General features: G+C 36.2%; 1 protein-coding gene across 1 annotated transcript in view; it reads left to right on the top strand.

Moving 5' to 3' along the window:
- LOC107583637 (protein bicaudal C homolog 1-A-like) overlaps positions 1-10,141 on the top strand; it is a 50,718-nt gene extending 40,577 nt beyond the window's left edge. The window contains exons 14-24 of the mRNA XM_016269924.1: positions 1,048-1,272; positions 1,349-1,509; positions 1,724-1,847; positions 3,254-3,407; positions 3,528-3,633; positions 3,737-3,776; positions 3,896-4,050; positions 4,165-4,339; positions 4,439-4,596; positions 8,514-8,613; positions 9,910-10,141. Of these exons, the coding sequence (XP_016125410.1) occupies positions 1,048-1,272; positions 1,349-1,509; positions 1,724-1,847; positions 3,254-3,407; positions 3,528-3,633; positions 3,737-3,776; positions 3,896-4,050; positions 4,165-4,339; positions 4,439-4,596; positions 8,514-8,613; positions 9,910-10,040 (1,529 nt within the window). The 3' untranslated portion in view covers positions 10,041-10,141. The remainder of the gene's footprint in view (positions 1-1,047; positions 1,273-1,348; positions 1,510-1,723; positions 1,848-3,253; positions 3,408-3,527; positions 3,634-3,736; positions 3,777-3,895; positions 4,051-4,164; positions 4,340-4,438; positions 4,597-8,513; positions 8,614-9,909) is intronic.
- Positions 10,142-14,488: the final 4,347 nt, after the last annotated feature.

Below are 14,488 nucleotides of genomic sequence, written 5' to 3'. Positions count from 1 at the left end.
TGTGTGTGTGTGTGTGTGTGTGTGTGTTTGCCTGTGTTCCACATCCACTCACACACTATTAGTGTGACTTAAAACAGTCCCCTCTGTTGTTCTCAAGACACAAGCCTTGTTGCTCTCATGCACAAATTGTGCATATTTGCAGTACTGTTACATTAAGGATTCATGCCATAATAGTGATTAAAAGTTAACAATCTTGCTGGTAACAATAGCTTTGTTTCAAAACCTAGCAAGGTTTTTTACCTAGGTAAATTTTAGGTATTGAAGGTTAAATTATGTTTCCTTGTAATAAATCTATTTTAGTCTAATCAAGCCTGCATCACGGCCTTTATGGATAAGATAAAAATAAGTAAATATTAAAAATAAATTGCATAATTGTTATTATTTTAAATCAACCTGTGTGTGTGTATATGTATATATATAATATATATATAATTTGTTTCATCCAACATTTGTGTAATATACAATTAAGAGTATCAAATTATTAGCTTAGCAGCATGTAACATATCAAAGCAATAATAAAGTCAGATAACAATGGTATTTAGTTAAATCATGTTACAAAAAATGTTTCAATCAGGTCCAATGAGGCTTATTATCATTAAATAAAACCTAAAGAGCATTTTTTGTTACTGGAAATAAACATGAAATGAAATGAAATAAAATGATAAAATAAAAATAAAACCTTTTTGAAAATGTAACATTTATCATTTTTGTTTAGTTTAGGTTTAAAATTAAATTAAATAAGCTAAAACACATAAATAAAAATTAATATAGGCATATAAAAATGACAAAAACACAACAAAATTACTTAACCATTAATTACAAAAAAAAATCTAAATATTAACAAAAAGAAAAAGTCAATGATACTAAAATAACACTGGGTCTAACTGGTATGCTAATTGTTGGCTCTCGACATATCTTGTGCTGTCTCTGATTTGAAAGTTACATCGGAGCAAAATAAATTAATAATAACTGAACTGTAAACACATTATGGACAAAAATGTTTTTGGTATTTACGTTGCACTCTTTATTTTTTCTCTTTTTTATCAGCTGGTCTTCTAAGGTCGTCTGTCAGCCCCATTCCTAATGGTTCCCCGAACCCAAAGTGTGTTCTTAATGGGCACGGCTCTGTGTTAAACATTCAGAATGGAGCAGTGAACAACTCACAGCACATTTATACACACTCACATACACCTGCTCACACACATTCACATGTTACTGGTCACACAGCTTCACTTTGGGCCAGTGCACTCAGTTCAACAGCTAACACAGCAGGTGAGTGTGTGCTCTTTTCAGCCACATATTTTATATGTGTGTGTTACATAACCCTCTCACTCTGTCCCTGGCTCAGGGTTCTCCACAGACTTGATGCTGCAGTCAGTGTCTCAGTCGACTCTCGGTGGTCTTCTGCTCTCTGGGGTCCAGAGTCAAGCACACACTCACACACCGCCCCCTCCACCTGGACTCGCACCAATACACAAACCAGCCAGTGCAGAACATCTCAATGGACATGTGAGAAACTTCATCAAAGTTACTAAACTGCATACGTAGGCAACATTTTTAGGCATTATAGATTAAAATATGCTGCCGTTTAAGATAAGTCTTTATGTCCAAAATCAAGGCAGTATCATGTGTCCTTTACTGATAAAGCGATGCCAAAATGAGTGCATCTGTTTTATTTTAAACTAATTATTCTTCCCGCGTGTGTTTCTGCTGGATGTTGCAGCTCGCCAGTTCTATGTACAGTCGAATCTCCTCTGTATCGCTGAACTCCGCCCACTGTGACACATCCCAGGAAGTCATTGGACACTCCCAATCAGAATCCATTTCCAATAAATCTGCAGATGAAGGTATAAAACAAACTTTTTATACATGATATGGACAAAAGTATTGGCACACCTGACATTGCACGAACAGATACTTTAATGACATCACATTCTAAATAAAAATGTAATTTTTTCCTATATTCGGTTAAATTTTTTCCAAGTTCCATTTTTTCCGTTTAAATTTTTTTTTTATTCTGTGATTTCGATAAATTTTCTGGATTCCATTTTAATGGTTTCATTAAATTTTTTAATAATCAAAAGCATATCTAAATAATAGATTTTATATTTAAATTTAAAATAATTATTTATTCTTTCTTTGTTTTCAGAAATATTGTGTTGTGCATTTACATTTTGAATAAATTCTGGTAAATATTTTTTCTGGTAAATATTCCTTTAAAATAATGTTTTAATAAAAATAAATTTAAATTAGTATTAGTACTGTCATTACTTTAAGTAATATAGTTATGTCACAGTTTCTTCAAGTTAAACCAAGCTTGAAGTTTCTCGGTTTATATGATATGATGATAGTTTTTCTCAAAAGAAATGGTAAAATGCTCATGAAGTGACTCTCAGAGCAGTTCTAGAGATTGTTTATGTGTTCATGAACTCATATACTGAGGTGGCAGAGAGGTGGCTGAAAACACTGCAAGCGTCATGCACCCTTCAGTATGTGTGTAGTAAACAAAACGTCTGCGCCATTCATTCACACAGAGACCTGCAGAACATGCAGGATTCATATTTAAATAGTACTCTACGGCTTAATATTCACCAACACTAGTCCATATTTTGATTTATGTGTACTGACCTACTTTTGATTTATTCATCAAAAATTTTGCAAAATCCGTGACATTCTGCGTTATACAGTAAAATTCTGATTTTATAACTGGATTCCGTGATTCCGTCCGTGTTTTCCGCATCGCAGAAATCATAGGGCCTTAATATAACAGCTTCCACTTTTCTGGGAAGGCTTTCCACAAGATTTTATAGTGTTTCTGTGGAAATGTTTGCCTATTCATCCAGTAGAGCATTTGTGAGGTCAGGCACAAGACGTCCTGGCTCTCAATCGCCGTTCCAGGTGTTTGAAGGGGTTGAGGTCAGGGCTCTGTGCGGCCCAGTCAGTTTATTCCATCCAATAATTTAGGGCACAGTTATGCACAGTCATGCCCTTCCCCAAATTGTTCCCACAAATTTGGAAGCAGTGCATTGTCCAAAATGTTTTTTGAAATGTTCTGAAGCATTAACATGTCCCCTCAAAAGTAGGGGGCTTAGCCCAATCCCTGAGAAACAGCCTCATACCATTATCCCTCCTCTATCAAACTTTATAGTTTGCCCAGTACAGTCGGCATGTAATGACATTTTCTGCAACCCTAATTCACTGTGCACAGTATTAATGCATTATACTGTTATTCTACTATTTATCTGTGTATCAGGCTCAGATACATTTGTTGAAGTGGGCATGCCCAGAAGCCCGTCTCACTCAGCCAATGGGAGTGAACTGAAGCAGATGCTGGCCTCTTGCACTGTGTCATCAGGAAAACGACAAACGGTGGAACTTCTGCAGAGAACCAAGAACTCACTTCTTCAGTATGTTTAATCATAAAATGACCTTACATCATCATGGCAATTCAGTTATGTTTTTTTTATTTATGGTTACACTGCAGCTGTAACGTGCTCCTTAAATTTTCTTTGTGTGTGTGTGTGCAGTGTTGAGTGTGTGTTGGCCGATTCTGATAGTGAGAATCCAGTGGCTGACAAAAGAGCACCAGGAAGCGAGAGAGCTGCAGAAAGACGACTTGCACCACATATGCAGGTTTATATACACATACACACACGTTGCACTCACATACAAGTGTACACAAACTAAAACATTTTCACACATATTCACACTGTCATTGTTTATCAATGTTTTTCAGGCTTTTGACTATGAGAAAAAGAAGCTACTGGCCACTAAAGGTGAGCATAGACTTGATCTCTTAATTTAACATCCTAATGTGAAAATATACATAAAATAACATCTGAATATAAGATCACTAGTTAGGTTGTGGTTAAACAATTTTGTTGTTTTTGTATAGCCATGCTGAAGAAGCCAGTTGAGACGGAGATTCGAACCCCCACAAATACCTGGAGTGGGTTGGGTTTCTCTAAATCAATGCCAGCGGAGAGCATGAAAGAGCTGCGCAGGGCACACCATGTGCCGTATAAACCCAGCATAAGCACTACTTATGAGGTACAAACTCACCGGTGCAGCATAAATCTAGTTCAGTTTATATGAAGCTGTTCTCTTCCAAAATGATTAGAAAAAGCAGGGTTTCAAAGTTGCTTTTTGTGTATATGGTTTCAGGACTCTCATCTCTCTGTCTCACACTCTGGGAGTCATGAGGGTTTGGGTAATGACACCAAATCCGGTAATTGGGGGGATTTGAATGGGAACGTTAACATCAATGGAAACGGACTGCCAGGAAATTCTGAATTTTCCCCTGCTGTCAGCAGCCCAAAGAGAATCAAGAACAAATCTTGTAAGACTAAAGATTTTGCACTTTGAAACACAAAACAATAAATTTACTGCCTACTGATTAGTTGTGTCTTAAACTTTATCTGTGTGTTTGGGTCAGTAGGTGAGCAGTATCTCAGCAGCAGTAATTATATGGACAGTATCTCTATGTCTGGCAGCAATGGCTGCTCTCTCAGTTCATCTTTCAAAGGAACAGATCTCCCTGAGCTTTTTAGCAAACTCGGTCTCGGCAAATACACAGACATCTTCCAGCAGCAGGAGGTAATTAATTAATTCATTGTTTGAGGAATGAATTTAGATTTGGATGCATCTGCAATCATCACTCAAAAAATGTTAACAAAGTGTTCATTTTTTATATTAAAATATTTTGGTAAAATATATATTTAGGCAGATATTGATATTTACATAGTGTCATATTGGTGCATTAAAATAAAATGATTAAATATTATTCTTTCTTGTGTTCATTTAGTACAAGCAGTGTGGAAAACATGCCTTGATTATTTTGAGTAATTGTTTTAATTGCATAAACATTTTAAATCTATAAGTAAGGAAATAAATTAAGACGCTTTGCTAGTTCACCTTGCAAGCACTGTAATTGGAAAAATGTGGATTAGTGGATTTATTTGTGGGTTTTGTAAATGTTAATTTATATGAGTATGTCTGTGTTATGGTCTAATAGATTGATCTGCAAACATTTGGTACACTAACGGATCCAGACCTAAGGGAACTGGGAATCACAACATTTGGTGCTCGCCGGAAAATGTTACTGGCGATCTCAGGTCAGTAAGCTTTGTGTTTATATCTAAGCTACAGATCAACAGGAAAAAAAGATAAACCAAAATAAAGGATGTGGGAAGAATAGGATGTGATGTCACTGCTTTGTAAAGTAAGCAATTTCTTCCAAGATGACCTTTCATAGATTCACAGTCTATATAAAATTGGAATACTATATAGCAGTTTAGCTCCTACCCTGATTTTCTAATGATCCCGAAGACATTGATTAGCTTGCTCAGGTGTGTTTGATTAGGGTTTGATTAACTCTGCAAGAAAGTGGATCTCGTGGGCCAGATTTGAGGATCCCTGCTATATAGTATCTTTACTCCGAACATAGTGAGCAGCCTACCTAGACATCGCTTAAAAATGCTGTCATCATTTACTTGTGTGTGATGTGTGTTGGTGACGGTTAATAGAGTATCTACCCATGTAGAGTGTTTCAAATAAGTAACTTATAAATTTACACTTTAGTTAAGATGCTGCCTTAGAATACAGCTGCCTATATGTAGGGAGAGAGGCAGCTCATTAGGTTTAGGAACAAAGGTCATGTGTTTATTTAACGGATTACTGATGATATTTGAATGTCTCCTCAGAGCTGAATAAGAGCAGGAGGAAGCTCTTTGAGACGCCCAACATTTGCTCCTCCTTCCTAGAAGGCGGGGCCAGTGGTCGTCTGTCGCGCCAGTTCCACTCGGACATGGCGAGCATCAGTGGTCGCTGGTGATCTCTTACCTGTGGGAATGTGGACCACAAACCACTTCATACTGGACTGGACCGATTGATACAGAAAGGCATAAAGTGATGCAGATTCTCTCACATCTAAAATGTGGGGAGATGTTTGTTATTAAGTTTGCTTTTTGTGCCTAAAATATATGGAAGGGAATTTATTCATTATTGTTAAGCGAATGTGCCATTAATGTTGTCTTGCATTTACTCTGGGTGAACAGGCAAAGCACAGAGTTAAAAACTAACCGTACTGTTAGCAAGAGCGCTTCAGTATTGGTGTCTAGCACTTTAATCTGTAAACTCTGCTGTTTTTGCCGGTAGGTTGTATGCAGTGTCTGTCTTTTGTAACATCGGACTGTCCAGTGTCAGAGCCAAACACGTGCACTTATTTAGCAGGTATTTCCAGATCACACACAAAGGTCATCTGCTTGGTAATCACAACCAGCTGATGCTCATGTTGTTTACCAGAGTGTTATATTCATGTTCAGTTTAATTACTCATTGGTCATTGTGGTATTGTCGTATTTTAAATCTATTTTATTTTATAGTTTCATAATGTTCTCATGTTTTATGTTAATCTTTTAAAAGGCATTATCAGTTTACTTTTTTATTGTTTTGCTTCTTTTTTTACATCATTTGTTTTTATTGTTTAATCTGTGGTCTGATTTGTCAGAACGTGTAATAGTCATCTCTAACAGATGTCAGTCATTTTTGGTGTAAATGAAGTCTTTTCTGAAGGAATAGAGTTGGAAATATTATCCATAAAATTCCACTGATTTGTTTAGCAAAATCTGTTTAATCAGTATTTACATTTTACGTGTAGCACAGACATCAGATTTAAGCTGCATTAGGTACTTTTCTAGTCTGTTGAAAGTTTGATGTTGGCATGTACAGTATAATGGGATATGTTTCCTTCGTTCGTGCAAACGTTATGTATCTGGCAGGTGTTTTTCAGGTTTGTGTGCGTAAGTATGTATGTTTGTACTTATCCTTTACTCATAGCTCAGTCATAAATTAAACTCAAGGGCTACTGTTGATACATTTCTGATTTTTCAAATACTTGTTTTTGACCAGCAATTGCTTTTTTTAATCATTCTGTAAAGTTTTTTTGTTGTTCTTCTTTTTCAACCTGACCGTGTATATCAATAGAAGCATTCACAGTAAATCAGTGTTACCTGGTCTTTAATTTGTTTACATTTATGTTAGATTTGTAGTATATTCACAGTACAGCCTATACTAAGAAGAATGTATAATGCATTGAAAGAGCTTTTTGAAACCATCTATTGGTAAATCCATAAGAAACCATGCTAATCTCCTTTTTTGTTTGTTAGTTTTTTTTTTTAATGGAAGGAAAATAATGACAGTTTCTGAAATATTGCACAGAATGCTTGTGGTACTCTTGAATTATTGCTCAGTGATATTATTAACTGCGTGATTGTAGGTCCAAAGTGAAAATCTAATAAGATTCACGTGCAAAATATGGACTTTTCAGAGATAAAATTCCTCACCGCTGTGGAACCAGTGTAAGTAGGAGAGAGAGAGAGAGGGAGGGAGAGGGAGAGAGAGAGGGAGAGGGAGAGGGAGACTGGCGTAGGTTTGTGATCAAGATTCATATTGTTTTCTTTGCATCTGTCAAATCATGTGTGTTCATTCAGTTATTTCCACTCTTCACCTGAAATAACTTCACTGTTTAAAGAGTCATTTTTTTTCCCTGAGGGAACAACTGTTGTTCGGCCGTTCTAATTGTGCTTCCTCCTGGAGTGGAGCATTATGGGAGAAATGTTTTTGTTTTTGATGTGACTCTGGCATTTGTATCACATTTAAATCTTTGACAAAGGGAACAATGTTCATGTTTTTGTCTTGTAAGAATGTTCTGTAAATCCAAATCAGTGTCTCTTAAAATGGACAGAAGCCATTTGCTGCCTGTGATTTTGAGTGTTGCCAGAGTATTCCTCTCTGAATGTAGCAAAAATGGAAGTACAAAAATATTTCAAATGTTTGCCACTGTGGTTTTGTTCTAGAAAATAAAATGTTTTTGCAAGCCATATCAAATTATCTTTATATTTTACTATAAGTCCATAGACATTCAACATAAACTACAATTTATTTTGGTACACAATCAAATCAAAGAGAGAGAGTTAAAAAGGTATAGATGTATGGCTGTTGTCTGATGAATGCAAATGAAATGAGACTAACTGGCCAAGTTAAGACCGTAAGAGCACATTTAGGGTTGATGATAATAATCTTCCAGCAGCAGGAGGTAATTCATTAATTCATTGTTTGAGGAATGAATTTAGATTTGGATGCATCTGCAATCATCACTCAAAAAATGTTAACAAAGTGTTCATTTTTTTATATTAAAATATTTTGGTAAAATATATATTTAGGCAGATATTGATATTTACATAGTGTCATATTGGTGCATTAAAATAAAATGATTAAATATTATTCTTTCTTGTGTTCATTTATTACAAGCAGTGTGGAAAACATGCCTTGATTATTTTGAGTAATTGTTTTAATTGCATAAACATTTTAAATCTATAAGTAAGGAAATAAATTAAGACGCTTTGCTAGTTCACCTTGCAAGCACTGTAATTGGAAAAATGTGGATTAGTGGATTTATTTGTGGGTTTTGTAAATGTTAATTTATATGAGTATGTCTGTGTTATGGTCTAATAGATTGATCTGCAAACATTTGTCACACTAACGGATCCAGACCTAAGGGAACTGGGAATCACAACATTTGGTGCTCGCCGGAAAATGTTACTGGCGATCTCAGGTCAGTAAGCTTTGTGTTTATATCTAAGCTACAGATCAACAGGAAAAAAAGATAAACCAAAATAAAGGATGTGGGAAGAATAGGATGTGATGTCACTGCTTTGTAAAGTAAGCAATTTCTTCCAAGATGACCTTTCATAGATTCACAGTCTATATAAAATTGGAATACTATATAGCAGTTTAGCTCCTACCCTGATTTTCTAATGATCCCGAAGACATTGATTAGCTTGCTCAGGTGTGTTTGATTAGGGTTTGATTAACTCTGCAAGAAGTGTTCATTTTTTATATTAAAATATTTTGGTAAAATATATATTTAGGCAGATATTGATATTTACATAGTGTCATATTGGTGCATTAAAATAAAATGATTAAATATTATTCTTTCTTGTGTTCATTTAGTACAAGCAGTGTGGAAAACATGCCTTGATTATTTTGAGTAATTGTTTTAATTGCATAAACATTTTAAATCTATAAGTAAGGAAATAAATTAAGACGCTTTGCTAGTTCACCTTGCAAGCACTGTAATTGGAAAAATGTGGATTAGTGGATTTATTTGTGGGTTTTGTAAATGTTAATTTATATGAGTATGTCTGTGTTATGGTCTAATAGATTGATCTGCAAACATTTGGTACACTAACGGATCCAGACCTAAGGGAACTGGGAATCACAACATTTGGTGCTCGCCGGAAAATGTTACTGGCGATCTCAGGTCAGTAAGCTTTGTGTTTATATCTAAGCTACAGATCAACAGGAAAAAAAGATAAACCAAAATAAAGGATGTGGGAAGAATAGGATGTGATGTCACTGCTTTGTAAAGTAAGCAATTTCTTCCAAGATGACCTTTCATAGATTCACAGTCTATATAAAATTGGAATACTATATAGCAGTTTAGCTCCTACCCTGATTTTCTAATGATCCCGAAGACATTGATTAGCTTGCTCAGGTGTGTTTGATTAGGGTTTGATTAACTCTGCAAGAAAGTGGATCTCGTGGGCCAGATTTGAGGATCCCTGCTAAATAGTATCTTTACTCCGAACATAGTGAGCAGCCTACCTAGACATCGCTTAAAAATGCTGTCATCATTTACTTGTGTGTGATGTGTGTTGGTGACGGTTAATAGAGTATCTACCCATGTAGAGTGTTTCAAATAAGTAACTTATAAATTTACACTTTAGTTAAGATGCTGCCTTAGAATACAGCTGCCTATATGTAGGGAGAGAGGCAGCTCATTAGGTTTAGGAACAAAGGTCATGTGTTTATTTAACGGATTACTGATGATATTTGAATGTCTCCTCAGAGCTGAATAAGAGCAGGAGGAAGCTCTTTGAGACGCCCAACATTTGCTCCTCCTTCCTAGAAGGCGGGGCCAGTGGTCGTCTGTCGCGCCAGTTCCACTCGGACATGGCGAGCATCAGTGGTCGCTGGTGATCTCTTACCTGTGGGAATGTGGACCACAAACCACTTCATACTGGACTGGACCGATTGATACAGAAAGGCATAAAGTGATGCAGATTCTCTCACATCTAAAATGTGGGGAGATGTTTGTTATTAAGTTTGCTTTTTGTGCCTAAAATATATGGAAGGGAATTTATTCATTATTGTTAAGCGAATGTGCCATTAATGTTGTCTTGCATTTACTCTGGGTGAACAGGCAAAGCACAGAGTTAAAAACTAACCGTACTGTTAGCAAGAGCGCTTCAGTATTGGTGTCTAGCACTTTAATCTGTAAACTCTGCTGTTTTTGCCGGTAGGTTGTATGCAGTGTCTGTCTTTTGTAACATCGGACTGTCCAGTGTCAGAGCCAAACACGTGCACTTATTTAGCAGGTATTTCCAGATCACACACAAAGGTCATCTGCTTGGTAATCACAACCAGCTGATGCTCATGTTGTTTACCAGAGTGTTATATTCATGTTCAGTTTAATTACTCATTGGTCATTGTGGTATTGTCGTATTTTAAATCTATTTTATTTTATAGTTTCATAATGTTCTCATGTTTTATGTTAATCTTTTAAAAGGCATTATCAGTTTACTTTTTTATTGTTTTGCTTCTTTTTTTACATCATTTGTTTTTATTGTTTAATCTGTGGTCTGATTTGTCAGAACGTGTAATAGTCATCTCTAACAGATGTCAGTCATTTTTGGTGTAAATGAAGTCTTTTCTGAAGGAATAGAGTTGGAAATATTATCCATAAAATTCCACTGATTTGTTTAGCAAAATCTGTTTAATCAGTATTTACATTTTACGTGTAGCACAGACATCAGATTTAAGCTGCATTAGGTACTTTTCTAGTCTGTTGAAAGTTTGATGTTGGCATGTACAGTATAATGGGATATGTTTCCTTCGTTCGTGCAAACGTTATGTATCTGGCAGGTGTTTTTCAGGTTTGTGTGCGTAAGTATGTATGTTTGTACTTATCCTTTACTCATAGCTCAGTCATAAATTAAACTCAAGGGCTACTGTTGATACATTTCTGATTTTTCAAATACTTGTTTTTGACCAGCAATTGCTTTTTTTAATCATTCTGTAAAGTTTTTTTGTTGTTCTTCTTTTTCAACCTGACCGTGTATATCAATAGAAGCATTCACAGTAAATCAGTGTTACCTGGTCTTTAATTTGTTTACATTTATGTTAGATTTGTAGTATATTCACAGTACAGCCTATACTAAGAAGAATGTATAATGCATTGAAAGAGCTTTTTGAAACCATCTATTGGTAAATCCATAAGAAACCATGCTAATCTCCTTTTTTGTTTGTTAGTTTTTTTTTTTAATGGAAGGAAAATAATGACAGTTTCTGAAATATTGCACAGAATGCTTGTGGTACTCTTGAATTATTGCTCAGTGATATTATTAACTGCGTGATTGTAGGTCCAAAGTGAAAATCTAATAAGATTCACGTGCAAAATATGGACTTTTCAGAGATAAAATTCCTCACCGCTGTGGAACCAGTGTAAGTAGGAGAGAGAGAGAGAGGGAGGGAGAGGGAGAGAGAGAGGGAGAGGGAGAGGGAGACTGGCGTAGGTTTGTGATCAAGATTCATATTGTTTTCTTTGCATCTGTCAAATCATGTGTGTTCATTCAGTTATTTCCACTCTTCACCTGAAATAACTTCACTGTTTAAAGAGTCATTTTTTTTCCCTGAGGGAACAACTGTTGTTCGGCCGTTCTAATTGTGCTTCCTCCTGGAGTGGAGCATTATGGGAGAAATGTTTTTGTTTTTGATGTGACTCTGGCATTTGTATCACATTTAAATCTTTGACAAAGGGAACAATGTTCATGTTTTTGTCTTGTAAGAATGTTCTGTAAATCCAAATCAGTGTCTCTTAAAATGGACAGAAGCCATTTGCTGCCTGTGATTTTGAGTGTTGCCAGAGTATTCCTCTCTGAATGTAACAAAAAAGGGATTTAAAGTAAAAGGGAAAGAACAAAAATATTTGAAATGTTTGCCACTGATTTGTGGTTTTGTTCTAGAAAATAAAAATGTTTGCAAGCCAAATCAAATTTGTTTTATATTATGTATTATAAATCCATAGTAGTTCAACATAAGCTATAATTTCTTTAGGTACACAATGAAATCAAAGAGAGGGAGTGAAAAGGTATAAATATGTGGTTGTTGTCTGATGAATGCAGATGAAATGAGACTAACTGGCCAAGTTAAGACCGTAAGAGCACATTTAGGGTTGATGATAATAGCAATCTACAGTGGCACTGTGAAACCGAAAAATCACTATCCGCTTCACACATCTCAAAGGACACAGACAGGCACTTCTCTTTTGAATATAATAGCAAAGACATGGGTAATTATGTGTGATTTTATGGTGTGTATTTCATATAAATGTACATCTGCATCTAAATAGGGAAACCACAGGAACTGAGTGTGTATGTATGTGTGTGTGTGTGTGTGTGAGGGAGGGAAGGAGAGAGACCAGGGAGGGTGCAATGAGTGCAATGCAAAAATAAAAGTGAGTAATTAACAAGTAACAAAGCTTTGAACTGCTAGGCTGTACTATTTTTGAACTAGCTAATTTAGTGCCATGAGACATAAACGACCCTTATCTATTGAAACTGGAAGATCTGATGCATGAAGGAAAAATTATGCGTTCTATATTGTGTTGCTGTAGTTTGAGTTTGAATCATTTGTACCCAAGAAGAGAAAAACATAGAGCCTTTTAATGTTAAAACAGAAAAATTCTGGTAGCAAATGTGACTGCATTTTGGCAATCATATTAAATGACTGTAATATCTGTTATGTGTGTGTGGTACTTCTATTTGGATTTGTACACAGTAGGGGGTGCCATTTGCTTTATTTCTAGCTAGATTATTTAATTGTATATCAATAAGAAATTGCTAAAAAGCCTTGTGGGAAAAAATGTTAATGAATCTTAACCTTTGATTTGTATCTAAATCTTATTTAATGCAAAAGACCAAACGTGACTAATGTCTAGCCCGCAGGACTAATACTGGGAAACATGCATAGCCTATCTATTAATTAATATTTAATAATTATGTGGGGTCCCCCCCCCCCAACACTTTCCCACAAGTGGTCTAAGTAATCCATCAGCTTGTACAGTTTTAGCAAAACGGAAGCCGCCTAATAAGCAAAAGTATTGCCGGGTTTTTGAACGAATCTTCTAAGTGAACGACTTATTCTCGTGCACTTAAATGCAGTGAGTAATATTTTTCTATGTAAGAATGACTGATGATGATACACAATATAGACAAGCATTTTAAGAAGGTTTCGGTCGTGATTCGGGAATTAGGCCTACAGTTATGAGTGAATTATCGATTTACTCCTAACACGCCACCTACTGGCGTAAATGGCTAATGACAAATAAACAATTTAGAAACGAATTTTAATCAAATATAGGTCTAATAGAAGTTGTATCAGTCGTGAATGGCACTCTCAGTGTTTTTTTGTTTGTTTTTCATTAACTCGTTATCTGATGTAAAGGTCCACTGACTGGACGAACCAGTGAAAGAATTTGAACGAATCTTTTTGGTGCACGAATTCAAAAGATTCGAAGCACTGGGATGAATCAATATCCCCACCCTGTTCATGCAGGGGTCGATTCGGTACCAAATAAGGACATGAGCTCGACCGCTTGAAGTGACGTCAGGGAGATGGCTGGTGGAATAAAGGAGTCTTTCTCTCAGAGGTACAGGGGGTACACATAGAGTCTGCTGAAACTGAGAATTAACAGTAGTGTAGACCGTAATCTCGTTACAGAGCCCATCACTGAACTAGCCGTTCGTCCGTTCATTCGCGTTAATCCGTTTCTCCTCAGAGCGAAAACACTTGTGGCGTTCGTCAGGGCGAGGGAACTCAGATACATTTATGTTTTCTCAAACTGAGGACAACTAAATTAATTTTATTGAGCCACTAGAATAAAATAATCTTCCTTATAGTGTATATGCTTCTGTCCTTGTATCTATGTCCAGCAGTGTGGTGATAACGACCCGCTGACGGGGGAGAGAGAGAGGGAGAGGGAGAGGGAGAGAGAGAGAGAGAGAGGGAGAGGGTCCCCCCCCCCCAACACTTTCCCACAAGTGGTCTAAGTAATCCATCAGCTTGTACAGTTTTAGCAAAACGAATTTTAATCAAATATAGGTCTAATAGAAGTTGTATCAGTCGTGAATGGCACTCTCAGTGTTTTTTTGGGCGAGGGAACTCAGATACATTTATGTTTTCTCAAACTGAGGACAACTAAATTAATTTTATTGAGCCACTAGAATAAAATAATCTTCCTTATAGTGTATATGCTTCTGTCCTTGTATCTATGTCCAGCAGTGTGGTGATAACGACCCGCTGACGGGGGAGAGAGAGAGGGAGAGGGAGAGGGAGAGAGAGAGAGAGAGAGGGAGAGAGAGAGAGAG

Source organism: Sinocyclocheilus grahami, unplaced genomic scaffold (assembly GCF_001515645.1).
Source record: "Sinocyclocheilus grahami isolate Dianchi unplaced genomic scaffold, SAMN03320097.WGS_v1.1 scaffold54.1, whole genome shotgun sequence".
Classification (NCBI taxonomy): Eukaryota; Metazoa; Chordata; class Actinopteri; order Cypriniformes; family Cyprinidae; genus Sinocyclocheilus; species Sinocyclocheilus grahami.
Note: the sequence above shows the minus strand (reverse complement) of the source record. Positions and strands in the feature narration are given on the sequence as shown.